The sequence below is a fragment of the Hyperolius riggenbachi genome, chromosome 1 (assembly GCF_040937935.1).
Source record: "Hyperolius riggenbachi isolate aHypRig1 chromosome 1, aHypRig1.pri, whole genome shotgun sequence".
Lineage (NCBI taxonomy): Eukaryota > Metazoa > Chordata > Amphibia > Anura > Hyperoliidae > Hyperolius > Hyperolius riggenbachi.
The window spans coordinates 541,428,568-541,450,219 of record NC_090646.1 but is presented as its reverse complement, the minus strand read 5'-3'; the positions used below and the strand labels follow the sequence as shown (position 1 = coordinate 541,450,219).

The 21,652-nt window shown below is 42.7% G+C and overlaps 1 protein-coding gene across 4 annotated transcripts in view; it reads right to left on the bottom strand.

Moving 5' to 3' along the window:
* The window catches only part of LOX (lysyl oxidase), a 165,881-nt gene that overhangs the window by 107,271 nt on the left and 36,958 nt on the right, over window positions 1–21,652 (bottom strand). The window contains exon 1 of one of the 4 annotated variants that reach the window (XM_068247007.1): window positions 1,258–1,930. The exons of the other annotated variants lie outside the window; for them this stretch is intronic. Within the exon in view, the coding sequence (XP_068103108.1) occupies window positions 1,258–1,930 (673 nt within the window). Of the gene's footprint in view, window positions 1–1,257; window positions 1,931–21,652 lie in introns of those variants that run through there. 4 annotated transcript variants of the gene reach the window in all.

Sequence of the window (21,652 nt, the reverse complement as noted above, 5' to 3'; positions counted from 1 at the left end):
ACGTATACTTACAGAGGACACACAGACACAGAATTCACAGTCACAGAGGGCACAAACACATACTGCACATTTGAATACTCACAGAGGATACACACATGGAACACACAAATGCATACACATATTGTGCGTACATTAACAAAAAGTACACATACATGCACATGTGTGTGCGCACACACACACGCAATGTACATATGTATACTCACAGTCATAAAGGACACAAACAGACACTGTAGAAATGTATACTCACAGAAGACACAGGCACAGAATACACAAATGCATACACTTACTGTATATACATTAACAAAAAGTACACATACATGCACATACGTGTACACACACACACTGTACATATATATATTGACAGAGGACACACACAAAAAAGAATGGGACACACATACACATGCAAAGAATACACAAATACATACACATACTGTACATACATTAACAAAATAACACAAAGTACACATACAAGCGCACATGTGTGTACACACGCACTGTACATATGTATACTCACAGAGGACACACACAAAAGAAAATACACAAATGCATACACATACTGTACATACATTAACAAAAAGTATGCATATGTGCACGCACACACAGTGTACATATGTATACTCACAGAGGACACACACATACACACATATACTGTACATATGTATACTCACAGAGGACACACATACAGTGTACATACAGTATGTATACTCACAAAGGATACACACAATACACAAATCCTCAGGGGTGTACACTGTACATATGTTTACCCACAGAGGACACAAACACAGAAACACAGAATACACAAATGCACAGGAACGAACACACACACACACACATACTGTACTTACATACAAACAGACATACACATACAAACAATACTTGTTGAGATAAATGTCAAAAGAAAATGTAGTAGGTGCACTTAAACTGTGTACTCTTTCAAATATAATAATACATGTGTATGCAGCTTTGTCATAATTAATTATAGGGCTAGCAACCCTGTGGGAAACCCAAGCCATTTGTAGATCCACTGCCACCAAGCTTCTTTAATGAAAAAAATGGTAGTCCAAAGGGGAAATACGGTGTCTATCAGTGGCACCAAATGAGGTGTAATCATTCATTTTCTATAGTGTACTAGATAAATAACAGCAAGACTATGAACGGCTGATATGGACAATATAAGTATATTTTTTGGTTGCATCCATTATGAAGTACAATAGCCCCAGTCACACATCTGTCTCATGCACTGCACCTATTTCTTACCATAATGATAGAATCGTGTGCCATAGCCAGGCCTCCGCCTTAGAGCTGTTCTTCTTCTCTCATAGGTATCCAAATAGTTACGATAGAGATTATCTTCGCTGTTCTTATATGGGTTGTATGGGTCATCTCCTTGCATTCCATCCTGTCTAGCACCATTGACAGTAGCATTCACTCTCTGAGATTGCTGTCCAGTTGATGGACGAGTTGTACTTTGAGGTCTTCCTCTTGCACCATCCACTCTGGTCCTCGGTTGTGCTGTAGCATCAGTTCCAGTGCTTCTTGCTCTCAATGCCTGTGGCAATACCTGGCCAGTAGTCTCTCGTGGCCTTTGGCTATTAATGCTCCCCGATTCTAAATTTTGATTGCTTGATGGAACAGAGGAGTGTGATCTAGCAGATTCTGACAGAACTGTACTAGTATCATTTCTGGTACTTAGTAAATGTACAGAACTGCTAGGTGGATGGTTGGCAGATTCTGTTCTCCTAGGAGGTTGGTACTCTTGACCTTGGCTGAACAGGCTGTAGACTCTTCCACCACTTTGCCATTGCACCCTATGTCTCCAAGTTGCACTTTGACTGCTATGGCTCCTGTAGCTTTGGCAGCTGCCTTGTGAAGTGCAGTAAAAGTAGACAACAAGTTGCAGTAAAAATATACCACCAACTGTGCAACCCATAGTCTAAATTGCAAAGGTAGAATCAACAAAGAAATGAATGAGAGCATGAACTGAAACCTGAAAAAAATAAGCGTGTGTTCCAGCCTGAACCAATAGCTCCCTAGTAGTGAATGAAATGTAAGACCCTTCTCATCTTTCTAATATTTTGCTGGTGCTCGTAATAAGTAAGTGGAGGGTGGCTGGGAGTAAACTTACCAGACCTCCCCCCTTAGCAGTGGAATTTGATAGAAAGTTCAAGTACTGAGGCTACACTGGAATCCTGTATCTGAACTGACATCAGTGTAGCCCTGTAGTGTAAATAGTGAATAAAGCCCTTCCTGTGGAGGCGTGGTCCGCTGTGTGCATGAGAGGGGGCTTCACAGTTTCCATGACTGTTTTTCTTTAAGCATAAAGAAAGCAATTTCTGGCTGGCTGCCTCAGTGTTATTTATTCATATTATAAACTGGGGCCGTGTGATCTGACATATCTTCCAGATCTGCCTCATTGCCTGAGCTTACACAGAAATGCACTGTGAGGCTGAAGAGAGCACATTGTGCAGAGCACACTGCAAAGTCCCAGGATGGACAAAGGTGAGGACACTGTATCATGCAAAGCTGATCCTGATCACATCCATTCCAGACACATCTGGCCACTAGGAACAGCCAAGTCATGCTGGAAACTCTGGACACATTTTCTTTTCTTTTTTTTTCGTTCTAAGTTTTCTTAGAAATACTTAAGAGATTAATTTGGCGTAGAAAATGTATTATTTGTGACGTTCTAAAGCTATAATGAAAAGGAACATTGAAATAGCGTCATTTACCCCCCTGGCGGTATCATTATTTCTGGATTTTAGTGTGTGAAAGCGGTGCAATTTTTCAACACCACAGATCCAAAAAATCATACTGCTAGATAGATCTGCAGCAGCCCTACACATTACTCACCTCTTATGGATCCAACTCGGGTTTACCCCTCTGCTGGGGCTTACCGCCATTAGCTACAGATTTCCGGCCCGACCCTGACTTGGGGTTACCGCTAAGGAGGTTAATGAAAAGCATATTTACAACAAAAGGAAGGGCACCTCTTTCCTTTTTGTCAACATCATATCTTTTCATGGGGCAACACTGAAGGCATGACACTTGATACAATGTAAAGTAGTCAGTGTACAGCTTGTATAACTGTACATTTGCTGTCCCATCAAAAGAAGTAAGAAAAAACACAACCAGCCACTGGCAACAAAAGTGAGTACACCCCTAAGTGAAGAAAGTCAAAATAGCGCCCAAAGTGTCAATATTTTGTGTGCTGACCATAATTTTCCAACACTGCTTTAATTCTGTTGGGCATGGAGCTCATTAGAGAGCCAAAGGTTGTCACTGAATCCTCTTCCTCTTCACCATGATGATGCTGGTAGATGCTAGAGACCTTCCGTTTGAGGATGCCCCACAGATGCTCAATAGGGTTTAGGTCTGGATACTTGCTTGGCCCGTCCAGCACCTTTACCTCCAGTTTCCTTAACAAGGTAGTGATCGTCTTGAAGGTGTGTTTTGGTGTTGTTATCATGTTGAAATACTGCCCTGCTGCCCAATTTTTGAAGTGAGGGGATCATTCTCTGCCTTGTATGTCACAGTATATGTTTTTCTTCATGGTTGCCTCAATGAACTGTAGCTTCCCAGTGCCGGCTGCACTCATGCAGCCCCAAATCTTGACACTCCCACCACCAGGCTTGACACGCTTTTCTTTGTACTACTCTCCTGATTGCTGACACACACGCTTGACATCAACTGAACTGAATACGTTTATCTTGGTCTCATCAGACCGCAGGACATCATTTCAGTATTGCAGGTCCTTAGTCTGCTTGTCTTCAGAACATCGCTCGTGGGCTTTCTTGTGCATCATCTTTAGAAGAGGCTTCTTTTTGGGATGACCATCTTTCAGACCAATTTGATACAGTAAGCAGCATATGGTCTGAGCACGGACAGACTGACCCCCCACCCATTTAACCTTTGCAGCAATGCTGCCAAAAATCATGTGTCAAAAAAACAACCTCTGGATACGATGCTAAGCACGTGCACTTAACTTCAGTGGTTGACCATGGCGAGGCCCGTTCTGGGTGGAACCGGTCCCTTTAAACCATTGTATGGTGTTGGTGACTGTGCTTCAGCTCAGTTTCAGGGTGTTGGCAATCTTCTTATTGCGTAGGCCATCTTTAACAAATCTTTTATTTATGATCCTCAGATACTTCCCTGCTATTAGGTGCCATGTTGAACTTCCAGTGACCAGTATGAGAGAGTGTAAGAAAGAGAACACCAAATGTAACACACCTGCTCCCCATTCACACCTGAGACCTTGTAACATCAACAAGTAACATGACCCTGGGGAGGGAAAATGCATAATTGGGCAGATTTTTTACATTCTTCACTTACTCACTCTTGTTGTCAGCAGTTTAGATATTAATGGCTGTGTGTTGCATTATTTTGATGGGACAGCAAATTTATACTGTTATACTAGCTGTACACTGACTACTTTACATTGAATCAAGGTGTAATATATTCAGTGTTTCCCCATGAAAATAAACTATTTTTGTAAATAAACTATTTACAAAAATGTGAGAGGTGCACTCACTTTTGTGAGATACTGTATGTGCCATGCTGATAACTCAGTAGTGAGTGGACACCTATATACTCTATGGCTGGTACTTTGCTTCCCAGCACTAACAGTTCAATCACAGTCACAGGCCTAAGCAGAACAGTCAGTGCCCCCAAAAAAGCACTAGCCTTAAAGAAAAAATTTCACAAATCTGGGCAGTGGAAGGTGATAACAGACACTGTCTATCTACCGTGAAAATTGTATTTAGACAAAAAGTTAACTAAGCTTCAGAGTTTTCCTACTGGTCAATGAAGTCACTGAGCCCACTAATGTCAAATAGAAGACTTGAAAGAGTGAAAAGTAGACAAAGTAGTATTTTGCAATATGAAGCTGGCACTGAACACATTTGTGACAGTTCTATTTCAAGAGATGAATGGGAATTGGGTCCAGAGTGCAGATAGTGAGGTGTGCTTTAGAAATAAGTAATACAAATAAATGCAGTGAAACTTAGGCAGTGAGAGCTGTTAGGCCAGGGTCACACTTAGCAGTATCGCATGAGTTTTCCACTATGTGCTATGGGGAAAACTCATGCTACTCTGCTAAGTGTGACCCTGGCCTCAGAGAAGAGAAAGTTGGAGTGAGTTTGAGTCCTGTAGAGAGGAGGAGCGGTCATTTAGAATGGATGGGCAGGCCGATAGCAGAAAGATGAAGATGTTGGTTGGTTGGTGTGAGGCTTGGTGGTGTATTCTCCACAGTCAGCATGCAACGCATGAGCTGGCGTGGAGGAGGTACACACACCAGCGCAAGGAAACAGGCTATCCCTAGTATAGTGGAGGGGAGGACTGACTCCAATAGGAGATTGTGGCGCACAGAGCCGGTGCAGATCTGACAGCCACAAACAATGCTTTCGTTATAACGTCTCAGCGCAAAGTAGCGCTGAGCGCATAAACCAGGACTGAGGAGATCAGGACAGGTAGACAGAATGAACGCTTGCTAGCTAGCGGCTACTTAGCGACAGCAAGCGTCCAAAACAAGACAGACTGGAATGAGGCAGCCAATGCGATTGCAGCGATGGCGTGCCTCACAAAGACAGGACAGGATAGTCAGGAAATAGCAGGATCAAGATAGATGAACGTAACACAGACAAATATACAATAAGTATGTTTTCCTAGCGTATTACAATTACAGCTATCAATGAAACTATTTGTAACGTCTGACTAACATATGTATATATCGGCAATGAACCGATATATGACATAAGCAGGAACGCTGACTAGGACTGGAGTAATACAGGGAACAGGACTCAGAAGGATTCGCTATCTCTTCGCAGAGATGAACGCAATCCACAAACGGTAACAGAACAGGATTCAGAAGGATTCGTTATCTCTTCGCAGAGATGAACGCAATCCACAAACAGTAACAGAACAGGATTCAGAAGGATTCGTTATCTCTTCGCAGAGATGAACGCAATCCACAAACGGTAACAGGACAGGATTCAAAAGGATTCGTTATCTCCTCGCAGAGATGAACGCAATCCACAAACAGGACCAGGAGCAGGATACTAGCTCAGCACGGGTGCTCACGATACGCGCAAACTACCAAAACGTGCTGGAAAGCTGACTAACTGCACACAGGATATAAACAGTTCGTGTACGTATACATCAGCGACACTGATGTATCAACGTAACACGAATACAAGGAAAATAATAAACGTGCTGGTATGCATATATATATGGGCAATGAACCAATATATGATGCAAAACCAGCAAAGTATCTTTTAGAACAAGAAACACGATCGGGGGCTGAAGCGACAGCAAGACAGGCTTAAACTGAAGCTATGAAAACCCGAGGAGTCCTGCAGGAAGCAGATCTTTATACTGAGGTCATCCAATGGGAGCAGACATGCAGATTCCCACACAGGTGAATGATAATCAGTCACAAGCTGACAGCAGTGGAAGGCAGACAAAGCTATGCAGCTTGCATGGAAAGAGATCAGAACTGCCTGAGCTGCAGCACTACTACTTCCAGCAACACCTGCTGCAGCAGCGATCATTACAGTACCCCCACCCTTAAAAGCGGATTCCAGACGCTTTTCAAAACTGAAATTCCCAACAAAACAGTCTGACTGATAATTCATGATGACCGGGACAGCCCGGCAAGACCGAATTCCAGAATCAGTCCCCACAAGACTGGACCCATCAGAACCAGAACCTACAGAACCATGCCCATCAGTACTACAAGCCCCAGTGTGACACCCATCAGAACCATGATTTCCAGAAGAAAGCCCTCCGAAACTCCCTGAGCGATACCCACCGCCTTCCAGGAACCGTTCAAAAACGCCAAAGCCTTTGCAATGCCCACCGGGACTGTCTTTACCAACACAAAACCCACTGTTGAACCAGTCCAAGGCACCAGGACAAGTTTTCTCAGAGACCTCCCAGAACACCTTGAAGCTCCAAAGAGATCCCCATAGGTCAGAACGCCCCTTAGGCTCACATGGAGAACTATCAAGAACCCCTATGGAACCTAGGGCAATTCCCGAGTCAGGGCCACAAGGACAAACATCAAGATCAGGGCTTTCAGGGACCAGAACCATCTCTGGGCATGCAGGCAGACTGGCAACATCAGAACATGTTCCCACTAAGGAAGCATCAGAGCACGCTAACACCTTAGACACACTTGGGCATTCTGGCACACAAAGAACATCTGGGCACACTGGCACAAGAGAAACCTCTGGGCATGTTAAGGAACTGTGAGCCTCAGGGTCAGCCAAGACAGGACCAAAACCAGGACTGGCCAAAAAAAAATCATCATGACTAGACTTCGCAACTACTGGACTTTTACACGAGAATGCAGGATCAGACTTAGATGTCGCTGATTCCAGCAAAGTCAGTAGCAAATCAGATTCAGGGGCACTAACAAGACAGGACAAATCTTCTGATGTATGCACTGAACCAGATAGGGACTCCACAACTACCTCTGGACTGGACAGAGACTCATCTAATACACTGGATTGGAGCTCATGAGGCGCTGCATAACAAGTCAGTATTGCAGCAGCCCCCACTGGACTAGGCAAAACTGAGGAATTCCCTGGACAGGAAGGGGACTCTGGAACCTCTGCCACAGCGGCCAGAGAACCAGAATCTTTCAGGATACAGGGCTGGGTTTCAGGAACACTCATCAGACCGGACTGAAATTCTGAGATTTCTATTATTTTGACCAGAGAATCAGAATTATCCATGTTACAGGGCAAGACTTCTGAAACATTCAGAGGACAGGGCTGGAGTTCCTCGGCTGTTACAACACTGGAGAGGGACTCAACAACATTGGTTAAATCAGACTGTGTACAGGGCAAGGTATCTAACACACTTGCTGACGAGGACAATATTTCAATGGCTTCTGCTTTGCTGGGCAGAAATTCATCAAGTTTTATTAGAGCAGACTGTAATTCCAAAACAGCTGCTAGACAAGTGAATATTACTGCAACACCAACTGAGGTAAGCAGTGCCTCAGACTCCTCTGCTAGAGGGTTTGAAGTATCCAAAGTACTGGGTGAAGCATAAGACTCTGCGACCACAGCTTCACTGGACAGGATCACTGAACAGTCCAGATTGCAGGGCAAAACCATGGAAGCACCTGCTGGACAGCATAATGATTCTGTGACCTGAGTTTCATTGGAGAGATCTACTGCACAATTCATGGTACAGGGCAATTTTACTGGAACATCTTCTGAACAAGGTAATAATTCTGCGATTTCAGGTTCACATAGCAGATGCTCTGAGCTATTCACGATACAGGGCAAATTTACTGGAATATTTTCTGAACAAGGTAATAATTCTGCGATTTCAGGTTCACATAGCAGATGCTCTGAGCTATTCACGAAACTAGAGCGAGGTGTAGAAACAGGAAGATCAAGACACAATGTTTGCGCATCTGAATCACCATTCATTTGTAAAATTGGAAAATTCAGATGCTGGGGTTCTGAGGTTTCTAGACAGGATTGCTGGGACTCGGAAACTGATGTAGTGCATCTATTGGCATCTGCTGGATCAGACAGGAGTTGAACTTTATTAACACAGGTAATTTCTGCAGAAGTGTTTGCAGAGGCAGGCAAGATTTTTCTGGTGTCTGTTTCACTGAACAAAGAGTCATGAGTACTGGCTAGACTGGACTCGGAAGTCAGCCGGACCTCTGGATTCTCTGCTGAGAAATTTGCGCAGGGCAAGGTTAAGAATGTATCAGTGGCTTCTGTTTTACTGGTAAGTAACACTGAGTTATCCATGGTACAGGGTGGAATTGCAGGAACTTCAATTTCACACAAAAAGAGCTCCGAATCACCTGCTGAATCAGCCAAAGGTGCTGAAGCAGGCGGGTCAGAACGCCAAATTTGCGAATTCGGAGTCACATAAAAATCATCCAAAATCAGTTCCCACACATCAATCAATGGAGCCACAAAGTCATACCCACACACACCAGTTTTTATTAGGTTATAGGCAGACTTAATGCATGCATTCAATACTAATTCACTTTTTGCACTGTAAAATTGACAAAATGAACTTGAATCATTCTTCCATTCATTGACCAGAGCTTCCATCTCTCCTTTCTCAAATGGAGGATTCCAAGCATACTTAACAGGCAGATCATGGTTTGCAGATATGATTGTAGCAGGGACATATATTGGGTTAATTAGCAGGTGATTGGCAGATTCCTTATTCCTAAGAATCTCCAATACCTGTAGCAAGTGCTGAACTGTAGTGTATGTAAACTTTCCTTGCTTCACAAATAAATTGATTTGTTCAATACTCTGTAATATCTCCTCATAATCATACTCAGATAATTCTTTTAAACAAAAATCTTTATTTTCCCTAGCCAGGGAGGAAAGTTCATTAGTAGTTTCATAAGTCCATTTAACTCCCCTGAAAGACAATTGCATTTCATTATCTGTTAATGGCAGAATCTCATTATAGGTCTCAGTCGCTAAGGATAACGACTCTGCAGATCGGACACGTTTCTTAGAACGTTTGCGTTTTGCCTTAGACCCTGCTGTTTTTGGTGATTTATTCAAGGCTGCAGAAAAATTATCAGTAACACTTTCTGCTTGCTGAACATTTTTGCAAGCAATTGAAGGAGAAGCTGATTGGCCTGCTGCCAGGAGTTCATTAAGAGGAAAAGGCAATGGATCTATGCGCAACCAGTTATGGATCACAAACGCTAGAAATTCCAGCGGTCTCTCTTTCAAATCGGAATGATTGAGAACATCAAATGCCCACTGGAATAATTCCCCTTTAAACAAAATATAACTTAGTTGGAGTGCCCAGGTTGAAACAGGAGTCGCTTGGAGATCGGGATTGGCCAGGAACCTGGCACATTCAGAGAAAAACTCATTTTCTGTTTCAGAGTTAAGTTCTTCAAATTTCTTAAAGGAACAGGAACCATAATTAACAGTGTCATACTTTCTGGGAATCCCCCCCACAATGGGGATTGGTAATGGGGTTTTCATAATGTGAGGCTTGGTGGTGTATTCTCCACAGTCAGCATGCAACGCATGAGCTGGCGTGGAGGAGGTACACACACCAGCACAAGGAAACAGGCTATCCCTAGTATAGTGGAGGGGAGGACTGACTCCAATAGGAGATTGTGGCGCACAGAGCCGGTGCAGATCTGACAGCCACAAACAATGCTTTCGTTATAACGTCTCAGCGCAAAGTAGCGCTGAGCGCATAAACCAGGACTGAGGAGATCAGGACAGGTAGACAGAATGAACGCTTGCTAGCTAGCGGCTACTTAGCGACAGCAAGCGTCCAAAACAAGACAGACTGGAATGAGGCAGCCAATGCGATTGCAGCGATGGCGTGCCTCACAAAGACAGGACAGGATAGTCAGGAAATAGCAGGATCAAGATAGATGAACGTAACACAGACAAATATACAATAATCATGTTTTCCTAGCGTATTACAATTACAGCTATCAATGAAACTATTTGTAACGTCTGACTAACATATGTATATATCGGCAATGAACCGATATATGACATAAGCAGGAACGCTGACTAGGACTGGAGTAATACAGGGAACAGGACTCAGAAGGATTCGCTATCTCTTCGCAGAGATGAACGCAATCCACAAACGGTAACAGAACAGGATTCAGAAGGATTCGTTATCTCTTCGCAGAGATGAACGCAATCCACAAACAGTAACAGAACAGGATTCAGAAGGATTCGTTATCTCTTCGCAGAGATGAACGCAATCCACAAACGGTAACAGGACAGGATTCAGAAGGATTCGTTATCTCCTCGCAGAGATGAACGCAATCCACGAACAGGACCAGGAGCAGGATACTAGCTCAGCACGGGTGCTCACGATACGCGCAAACTACCAAAACGTGCTGGAAAGCTGACTAACTGCACACAGGATATAAACAGTTCGTGTACGTATACATCAGCGACACTGATGTATCAACGTAACACGAATACAAGGAAAATAATAAACGTGCTGGTATGCATATATATATGGGCAATGAACCAATATATGATGCAAAACCAGCAAAGTATCTTTAGAACAAGAAACACGATCGGGGGCTGAAGCGACAGCAAGACAGGCTTAAACTGAAGCTATGAAAACCCGAGGAGTCCTGCAGGAAGCAGATCTTTATACTGAGGTCATCCAATGGGAGCAGACATGCAGATTCCCACACAGGTGAATGATAATCAGTCACAAGCTGACAGCAGTGGAAGGCAGACAAAGCTATGCAGCTTGCATGGAAAGAGATCAGAACTGCCTGAGCTGCAGCACTACTACTTCCAGCAACACCTGCTGCAGCAGCGATCATTACAGTTGGATTGGTGTAAAGGGCTGCATGTTGAAACTGTTACCACAGTCTATGGCCCATATGCAATTAACTTTTTCTCCTGAGTTTTCTACTTGGTGATATTTCACACCTTGTCAGTATAAGGCCTTTTAAACAACCAGTATACAATAAAATACTTAAAATAATTTTGATAGTACTTTTTCATTTACTTTTTGATACTTTTTCAATTGCAAAGTGCTGAAAAGTTATTTTAAAGAGAAGATGAAAATGTATCTCTTAGGAGGAAACTTAGGAGAAAAAGTTAATTGCATATGGGCCTATGTACAGCGCTGCATAATATGTTGGTGCTTTATAAATACAATAAGTATATAAAAATAAACGTAGTGAAGTGTAAAGCAAAGTATTCAGCTGATCAACATGTGGCATGAGGAATATGGTGTTGGTGTCTGGTGGGGGTGGAGTAAGGAAAGTGTTAAAAGGTTGTTTTGGTTTTGTCCAACTGTGAGGAAATGAGTGGGAAGAAGTATTTTTGCCTAAGGAGAAGAGAATCCATTGGTAACAATCATTTAGGAATCATTTCTAGGGCATTAGAAAGGTGTTTCACTTACTTAACATGCCGATGTGCAATTGAAAGTGAATTAACATTTTTTGGAGAATTATATTCTAGAGATTATAATAGCCTATCTACTGTTGTGATTGTTCCCGGGGAATATTATGACACATCTGTTACTGTGAAAGATTTGTAGAATATCAAGGCACACCTGCTCATTGCTCTGGAGACTTATAAAACCCTGCTTACCCTTGTAAATATAAATAATTAACCTCTTTGCCGGTCTAATTCCCCCGGCAAGGAGGCAGCGCAGCACATTTTTTTTTTTTTTTTTTAAATCATGTAGATAGCTGCTGAGCAGCGGCAGCTCCGCAGCCACTCCGATCGCTTCCGGCAATCGGAGTAAGCAGGAAATCCCGTTCAGAACAGGATTTCCTGCTGGGCTTCCCCGGTCGCCATGGCGACGGGGCGGGATGACGTCACCGACGTCATCGACGTCGGAACGTCATAGGGAATCCCGATCCACCCCTCAGTGCTGCCTGGCCCTGATTGGCCAGGCTGCGCAGGGGTCTGGGAGGGGGGGAGGCGGCTCAGCGCGGCGGATCGGCGGCGATCGGGAGTTACAAGCAGCTAGCAAAGTGCTAGCTGCTTGTAACAAAAAAAAAATTATGCAAATCGGCCCAGCGGGGCCTGAGAAATCCTCCTGCGCAGGTTACTCCGAGCTGAGCTCGGAATAACCGGCAAGGAGGTTAATGAGCCAAAATACCAGGGAAATGGTGACATTAACAATCACTCTTAGTTGTGGATGCACTCCATTTATTTTTATATAAAGATGTATATACTAACATGTTATACATTTTAGATTTATATCTCCTATCACGTTAAGCAATAACAAAATACAAATCTGTGGGTTCATCTAACAAAAACATAAATTCTTGATTCACAATAGATATGCCCCAGGCCATTTCTGGTTATTTTGGTGCCCCCAATCCTTTTGATCTTGTGTAAGGTCCCTAATTATAATTGGACTAGATGCTACTAATTAGCACATTATTATTACTTGCCATATCTTCATTATGATAATCAGCAGTGACCATTTAGGCTGGTTCAGATGGATGGTTGTGCGATGGTAAATCACGGCTGCGGCGTTCAGCGTTTAAATCCTGTCCATTCCGATAAATGGACAGCCGACTGTACTATTGCTTACCGACGTTTACCGTCATTTGCACAACTGCTGCATTTCGATTTTTAGAATGTGCTAATTAGTAATATTTGGCCTGGTGTTTAGCCGATCTCCTAGAACGTTTACTGCCATGCTTTCGTGCCCCCCTGTGGGGATGACAAACTCGGCATGCCTGGATAGGCCACCAAAAGCCGACAAATGCTTTTTTGCAAGCTTGTAAAAAAGCATTTGGAAAGAGATGCCAGGCTGCTGGGGGTGGCTGGTTCAGATGTCTGTCTTAACCAGCCCTTAGGTACTAAAATGCGTAAACGAATTATTGTCCAGTCACTTTGGCGCTGGGTGAGCCAAATGACGGCTCACACTGCTGCCGCTCACATTCTGAGCATTGTTAATTACGATTTCCTGAATGAGTCGTAGCAATTACACTGCTGCATGGCCATAGGCATAACAACATTATGTCTATGGGGGCGCCCAGATCAGGCGCAGAGCGGGGAAGAACTAGCATTGAAATTTCTTGCTTTAACTAAAATTGCCATGGATCCCTTTATTAAAGGATACCAGATACAAAAGCCTATGGTAAAAACTGAAGCTGTACTGGGTTAGGGGGGCACCGCGCATACGTAGTATGTCCGTTCTGCTCCCCCTCGCCGAGTGATGCCGCAGGACAGGAGCGCACTCGCTCCCCCTGCATCTCCAATTAGTGCTCACGCCGACCGAAACGCGCTCCTGTTCTGTGACATCACTACGTGGTATAGCTTCATCTCCAGTACAGCTTCAGTTTTTACCAGAGGCTTTCGCTCTGGTATCCTTTAATGAAACTAGAAGTTGGGTATAAGAATTCCATAAAACACAGTGTGCTAAGACTAGTTCCATGGTGCTCCCTCCTGTAGGTGTCACCCTAGGGATGTGCATGGTTTGTCTATGCTTAAAACAGCCCTGGCTATGCCATAGATTTGCAAATTTATCCATATTTATATTCTTAAAACAACTTTTACATGAAAACTTTGTTCAGTTACATTTTCCCTGTTCCTTGAAGCAAATTACTCAGGTGGTGTTTTACTAACCTTTGGAGCACCCGTTACAAATGACTACCTCTCCTTTATCCTAAAATGGTCATCTCTGCCCTAGAAACCAGTCAGGACAGAGAGTATTTGCCATTTTTAAGTGCACCAGTTATGAGAAAAATATAGACATAAAAGGTTAAACAACTTGGGTTCAGAAAAAATGATGTAACAGAAAAGAACACACCATTCCAAACAAGGTCCACCACCAATCTTTGAAATCCAGATCACAAAGCGTTGCTGGATCAGCTTGATACAGGAGTATCGGCATAAATTGCTCACTGGCAAAGCGAATATAGACACATTCACAGCTGCACGGAGCAAAGCACTTCATTCTGGAGTGACCTCATTCATTGGTTTATACGGAAACCAGCATTGCTGAGTCTGTCTGACATCCTTCTAAAAATGCTAGTTCTCTAAATATAATCCTTTCTAAATCAACTGGGACTAGTATGGAAATCAGGTGATCTACTGACTGATCTCTGATACTCATGGATACTTGTACCTGGTCAGTGATGCAGAACATTTTATAGCTAAATGAGCAGCATTACAACCAGGCAACTAGTATTTTCAGAAGGATGCTAATTGAATCCCCAGTATCTCTCTGTCATGTGAAATGTAACCCATAATTGAGGGTAGATCTTGAGAAAGGGACATCTTTGGCCAAATTTTGCAAATGTTACAGATTCCTTCATTCCCAGAGAAATGTATGTGATTCTTTTATGGTTCTCCTCTGTTTCTAGAACAATATATACAGAGTGATGATGCTCTTAAAAATGAAAATCTGCACTTACCTGGGGCTTCCTTCAGACCCCCCATTGCTCGCCAGCCCTTATGTCCCTTGGCATTCTCTGGGTCCCTCCCCCCCCTTCCCCTCCCCCCCCCCTCCCCTCCCCCCGGTCCCACTGGCAGCTCCGTAAACCTGCTGACTTTAGTCTAAGTCATGAGCAACTGCGCATGCGTGGCCTGTCTGCACACTCTGCTTGATCACCCGCTCGTCGCCATAAGTCATTCTCGAAAGACTGAACGGAGCATGCGCAGGAGGCTTATAGCACTGAGCACGTAATCGAGCCAGGTGTGCAGATAGACCAGACATGCACAGTTGCTCATGACTTCGGCCAAAGTAGCCAAGTTTACAGAACCACAGAGGGACCTAAGGGACCTTGCAGGCTACAGGAGAGCTAGAGGAAGCCCCAGGTAAGTCCAAACCAGATGTTCATTTTTAAGAGCTGTTTTTTTTTGTTTGTTTTTTTTACTGACATTTCATCATTCTGTCACAGATGCAGTTTTAAAACAAACCATAGTGTCTTTTAAAGAGAATCTGTACTGTAAAATTCTTACAACAAAAAGCATACCATTCTATTCATTATGTTCTCCTGGGCCCCTCTGTGCTGTTTCTGCCACTCTCTGCTGCAAACCTGGCTTGTAATTGCCAGTTTTAGGCAGTGTTTACAAACAAACTAACCAGCTTGTAATAGGCTCACATAAGCAGAGTGTGTGAGTCATACAGAGCCTGCAGGGGGCCTGGAGAGGGTGTGTATAGCTTCTATCCAATCACAAGCAGCCCTGCACATTCCAGTCTGACTGCCTCAGCCCGACAGAGGAGAGAAGTTTAGATCATATAACAGAGATAATACAGTCACTGTGCAACTAGAAAAGGCTGCAGCAAGACAGACCACATTAGAACAGGCATATGAACTTATAGGATAGAAGAAATAAGGCTGAAAATTTTGTTACAGAGTCTCTTAAAGCTCAGGAGAACATAATGAACATAATCAGCACAGAACTAAACATGAACAATTCTCACATTGCTTACTGCCACTATACTTATAATGTCCTTAACTTGTAATATTCACACTGTCTGTCCTTGTATTGTTTTTTGTTTGTGTTTGTTAAGCAACTGCCAAGACAAATTCCTTGTAGGTGCAAACTTACTTGGCGAAAATAAATTGATTCTGATTCTGATTCTGATTCTGATTCTAAAACAAAAGCAGACATAATGACCCTTTGAAATGCCCTGCAATAAAACCTTATCTCAAGCTGTCTTTTGCAGTTACTTAGCCGTTTATGTGCTTCAGAAAAAGGACTGTATTTGACCCAGTGGGTTGAATAGCTCAGAGAAGCCCTTTTGCATACAAGTACAATTACAAGTACATTAACTCTAAAAAAAGAAAGGTTGACTGTATAGGACTCCTAAAGGATGAGGATGGGAACTCAATGGTGGATGACCAAGGTAAGGCAGAGTTATTAAATGCTTTCTTTGCTTCTGTCTTCACAAAAGAAACAGCACTGTTGCAAACTACAGAGGCGGAAGAGTCTCAATCTTCTAACTGTAATATTAAATACTTAACGCAGGAAGAAGTGAAGGCAAGACTAAATAAATTAAAAATAGACAAGGCACCTGGCCCGGATGGCATGCATCCTCGGGTCCTAAGGGAATTAAGTTCAGTTATAGATAAACCCCTTTATCTTATCTTTTGTGACTCTCTTGCAACTGGCAGAGTCCCAGTGGATTGGCGTACAGCCCACGTTTTCCCATTATTTAAGAAGGGCTAAAAATCTGATCCAGGAAATTATAGACCTGTAAGTTTAACATCAGTTGTATGCAAACTATTTGAGGGGTTACTAAGAGATACTATACATGACTTCATAGTAGAAAATAATCTTATTTCTCAGCATCAACATGGGTTTACTAAAGACAGGTCCTGTTTGACTAACATGCTCAGCTTTTATGAGGTAGTGAATGCTAATATGGATATTGGGAATGCTGTAGATGTGATATACTTGGACTTTGCAAAGGCCTTCGACACTGTTCCCCACAAAAGTCTGGTGCAAAAGTTGAGGATGCAAGGACTGGGGAAGAGTCTGTGTTCATGGATAGGGAACTGGCTAATGGGCAGAAAACAAAGAGTTGTGGTCAATGGATCGTACTCAAAATGGGAGACTGTTAGCAGTGGGGTCCCACAGGGGTCTGTTCTGGGTCCAGTGCTCTTCAATTTATTTATTAATGACCTAGTAGATGCAGTAGTGAGCAATGTTGCTATTTTTGCAGATGATACAAAATTGTGCAGAATCATTAACTCTCAGGAAGATAGTGTCATATTGCAACAGGATCTGGATAGGATGGCTATATGGGCACATACATGGCAAATGAAATTCAATGTTGACAAATGTAAGGTCATGCATTTTGGACGTACTAATGGTCTAGCACCATACAAAATAAATGGGATACAGTTGGGGACATCAAACTTGGAGAAGGACTTAGGAGTACTCATTGACAACAAGTTAAATAATCGTACTCAATGCCAAGCAGCTGCAGCTAAAGCTAACAAAATTTTGGGATGCATTAAAAGGGAAATAAAAACTCGAGATGCTAGCATAATATTGCCCCTGTTTAACTCTCTAGTAAGGCCACATCTGGAATATGGAATTCAGTTCAGGGCACCACATTACAAAAAAGATATTGCAGTTTTAGAGCAGGTGCAGAGACGAGCAACAAAATTGATGCGTGGGATGGAAGGTCTCACTTATCGAGAAAGGTTAGATAAACTGGGTTTATTTAGTCTAGAGAAAAGACGCCTTAGAGGGGATCTAATTAACATGTATAAATACATCAGAGGGCAATATAATACCTTGGCGGATGAGCTTTTTGTCCCTAGGCCTTCTCAAAGGACTAGAGGACATGATCTGCGCATGGAGGAAAAACGTTTTAGCCATTTATTTAGGAAAGGGTTCTTTACAGTTAGAGTGATTAAGATGTGGAATGCATTGCCACAGGAAGTCGTTATGGCAAACTCTATACCTGCATTTAAGGGGGGCTTAGATGCTTTCCTTGCGTTAAATGACATCCATGGCTACAATTACTAGGTAATGCCTAATGATGTTGATCCAGGGATTTTATCTGATTGCCATCTGGAGTCGGGAAGGAATTTTTCCCTTTAGGGGCTAATTGGACCATGCCTTGTAAGGGTTTTTTCGCCTTCCTCTGGATCAACAGGGATATGTGAGGGAGCAGGCTGGTGTTGTACTTTATACTGGTTAAACTCGATGGACGTATGTCTTTTTTCAACCAAAATAACTATGTAACTATGTAACTATGCATAGATAGCAACTGAAGTTTTTTTTTAACTATATCTGTACTGGAAAAGAATATGAGACTCTTTTCTTTGCTACTAATGTTGGATTTCTTAGCTGTACTACGCAAACAATTCATTATATCAAACGTTTATTTTTGCTTTCGGTTTGCTTTAATGCTGATAAAATGACACTCTGATTGTCAGCCCAGGATTCACTCTACAGTACAACACGGTTTGTTGCAACGTGCTAATTTCATCATGTCTCTTAATCCAATCATCAGTAGTCAAATCAGACAACACTTCCTCCTCTCTCCATAAGCCTGCTATAGGATTAGCAATCCCTTGGATGGATTTTCCTTGTTTCTTTGCAGCAAGAGGTCCTCATTCTCTTTAACCCCTTCCCTCTCTGTAGCTTATGCATGCTTATGCATTCATATAGATACTTAAACATGCTTATAGATTTACATAGTGCAGACACATTTTTCTGCAATCTTTTATAGAGTATACCAAACAATTAACGTCAAGACAGGAGGAGCTCAATAGTTAATATTCTAAGGACACTTTGGGTCAAGCTAATTAACCTACTAGACTGTATTCGGACAAGGAGGACAGTGGAGGGCCTGGTGGAATCTCACGCAAACTTGTGGGAACATAAAGAATACTGTGCAGATAGTTTCTTTCTGGAACTGAACTTGAGGATCTATTCTAGACCCTAGGCAAGAGTATTGAGGTAAGTAGGAGGACAATGCGCTGAGCCAAGACCATCCAACAAGCCAGATCTTTCTGCCATGCACTGGGTCAGCCTTACTCACACACTCTATTCTCTCTAATCTCCTGACCAGTCCCCTCAGACCAGTTCCCTCAGACAAGAATGCTAGTGTGTGAACCAGAATCTAGTTTATTTGCTTTTTCTGTACTGATATCCGGCAAGGATCTAATAGCAAGGAATATCCAATGCTGATTGAGCCTCTCTTTATTTAATACATGAACAGTAGCAATAATAATATGTCAGTCAGTTAACACCTATTCAGAGGAAAAATTACAGCCATTGGTCACCAGGAGCTATTCCATTTAGCCCAGAGGATTCTGACATGCCATGTAATGGATGAATATCATTGCTAAGATGCTTAATTCTGATGCTAGCATTTGACTTAACAACACACCAGCTGTAGAGTGCATGCTACTGACTGTTTAGCTATTATATAACCACCACAGCACTGAGCACTGAAGATGACAAAGGATGAGTCTCAATTGAACAGATGGGGTTAGACATAAATTAAGATGGTAGGATGAGGTTAATTTTAATTGCTAGGGTTAGATTGTTATGTTAAACATTAGGAAGGGGTTCACGTTAGCGGTAGATTACAATTTGGCATCTTGATGAAGATTAACTGAAGGGAGGAAGTTAGAGGGATGATTTGGTGTCAGGAAAGAGTTAACATTATGAGGTTTGGTTATGAGTCTGGAAAAAAGGGTTAATGTTATTGAGTATTGAGGTTGATGGGAAGTTAGAGTTAAGCATTAGAAAGATTTACTGATAAGGGGATTGGTTAGGATTAGGTGATTCATTCCGCAGGAGAAGCTCCAAAAACAGATGAAAACAGAGTTGCAAAGTCGATATAGCAGAATTTCGGTAAGCAAATTTTACTAAGAACTCTGCTTATTGGCTTCCCCCTACTCTGAATCTAGCAGGTGGTAAATATACTTATACTGGTACACACCATGCAATTACCATAGTTCAAGCAGCCCAGTACTGTCGGGCTACATTATTAATTACATGGCCAGCTAGAGTATGATGATAGATCGTTTTAAAATAAATATATATGCATTTCAGATATGTATGATGATAGATCGTTTTAAAATAAATATATATGCATTTCAGATATCTTTCTTAAGTTCGTACAATTTTCCCAACACCCATGTAATATGAGGACCAAAAGACTTTGCAATTTGGATGTATAGCTCAGGTAGTTCTTTATACAACATATTCCAATTTTAGTTAGTTCTGAATGATAACAACCACAATAGTGTGCATTTAGAGCTGAACACAGCTGTGCTAAAATTTCTTTCTTAGTTATAGTAAAAACAAATTGAATTGGAACTGTGGGCATGAGACAAAAAGCCTGTAGAGTGTAGAGAGAGAGGCACATATTCATCTCTTCAAAATGGTCCAGTATGGTATCCGATTTTCTTCTTGTATATTTAGCAGGTCTCTGGGAAACCAGTAAGTCTTCTCCAATACATTGTCCAAGATGGCCGCTGCATCCTGCCCCTTCCAGTGATAGGTACTATTGTAATAAGTAATCAGAGGCACATCCAGAGCATGGCAAGGCTAGCTTGTGCCCTGGGTTCCACAAGACCACGGGGCAGATCATCTGCACCGGCACAGCAATGCTACACACTTGAGCACAGGGTGGCAACTGGGAGGGAAGCGATGTAGTGCTCAGATTTCATCCCAGGTCTCTTAATATTTGCTGTTACTATGTGTGGGGTAGGGTAATTGCACACATGTTCCAATACTTTGCAGCCCAGACAGTGTTCATCTTGGTCATGGTGTATCTCCTATCTTTCTTCTCTCCCATTATCCAGTCACAGAGGATCTGGGCAAGGAATTGGAGGCAGGAGATGCCATGTAACAAAGATGATCTGGGCTAAAAGTATAGGCACACATGGGTGCTGTCACTCTAGCTCAGGTATAGTGACAGCAAGCGGGAGTGTACAAGGGGTCTTATCTTTGACTAGGGTGTTGTCTATTACTGCAGAGCTGTGATAGGGTGTTGTCTATCACTGGGGGGTGGCTGTTTTGGGGTGCTGTTTGCAACTACGGTGTATCACAGGATGCTGTCTGTTACTAGGGACAGTCATAGAGTGCTGACTATTACTTGGGGAGGGTTGAGAGACACCGTGTTTTAATACTGTTTGCTAGTGAGGATTGTAATGGATTGCTGCATATTACTGAGTGACAATTATAGAATTCTGTCTGTTACTTGGGGCTGTCATAGGGTGCTAGCTGTTACTTGGTGTGGGTTGAAAAAGGCTGCCTTTTAGTGGCGACTGGTATGGAATGCTGCATTGTACTGACTTTCATAAGGTTCTGTCTGATACTTGGGGCTGACATAGGGTGCTGCCTGTTACTAGGGGGATGTCATGGGGGGCACTCTCTGTTACTGGGGTCTGTCCTGGAATGCTGTCTGATATCAGACTCTGTCATGGGATGCTATTCAACATTGAAGGTCTGATCATTTACCAAGGTGCTGTATATTACTGCATTCAAAAGAAAAGAGGTGTGTGCTCATACCAGATACCACCTTACTCATATACTGGTTGCAAAAATGTCTATTTATAAAATAAAAGGTGCACTCTCACTGCTCAGGGGGAGCAGAGAACTGTAGATAGCCCGCCCCCAGGTTTTCCCACTGCCACAGCCCCCCCAAGTAAAGATCCCTACATTATAGTGAATTGCAACCAGCTGCAAGTATATGG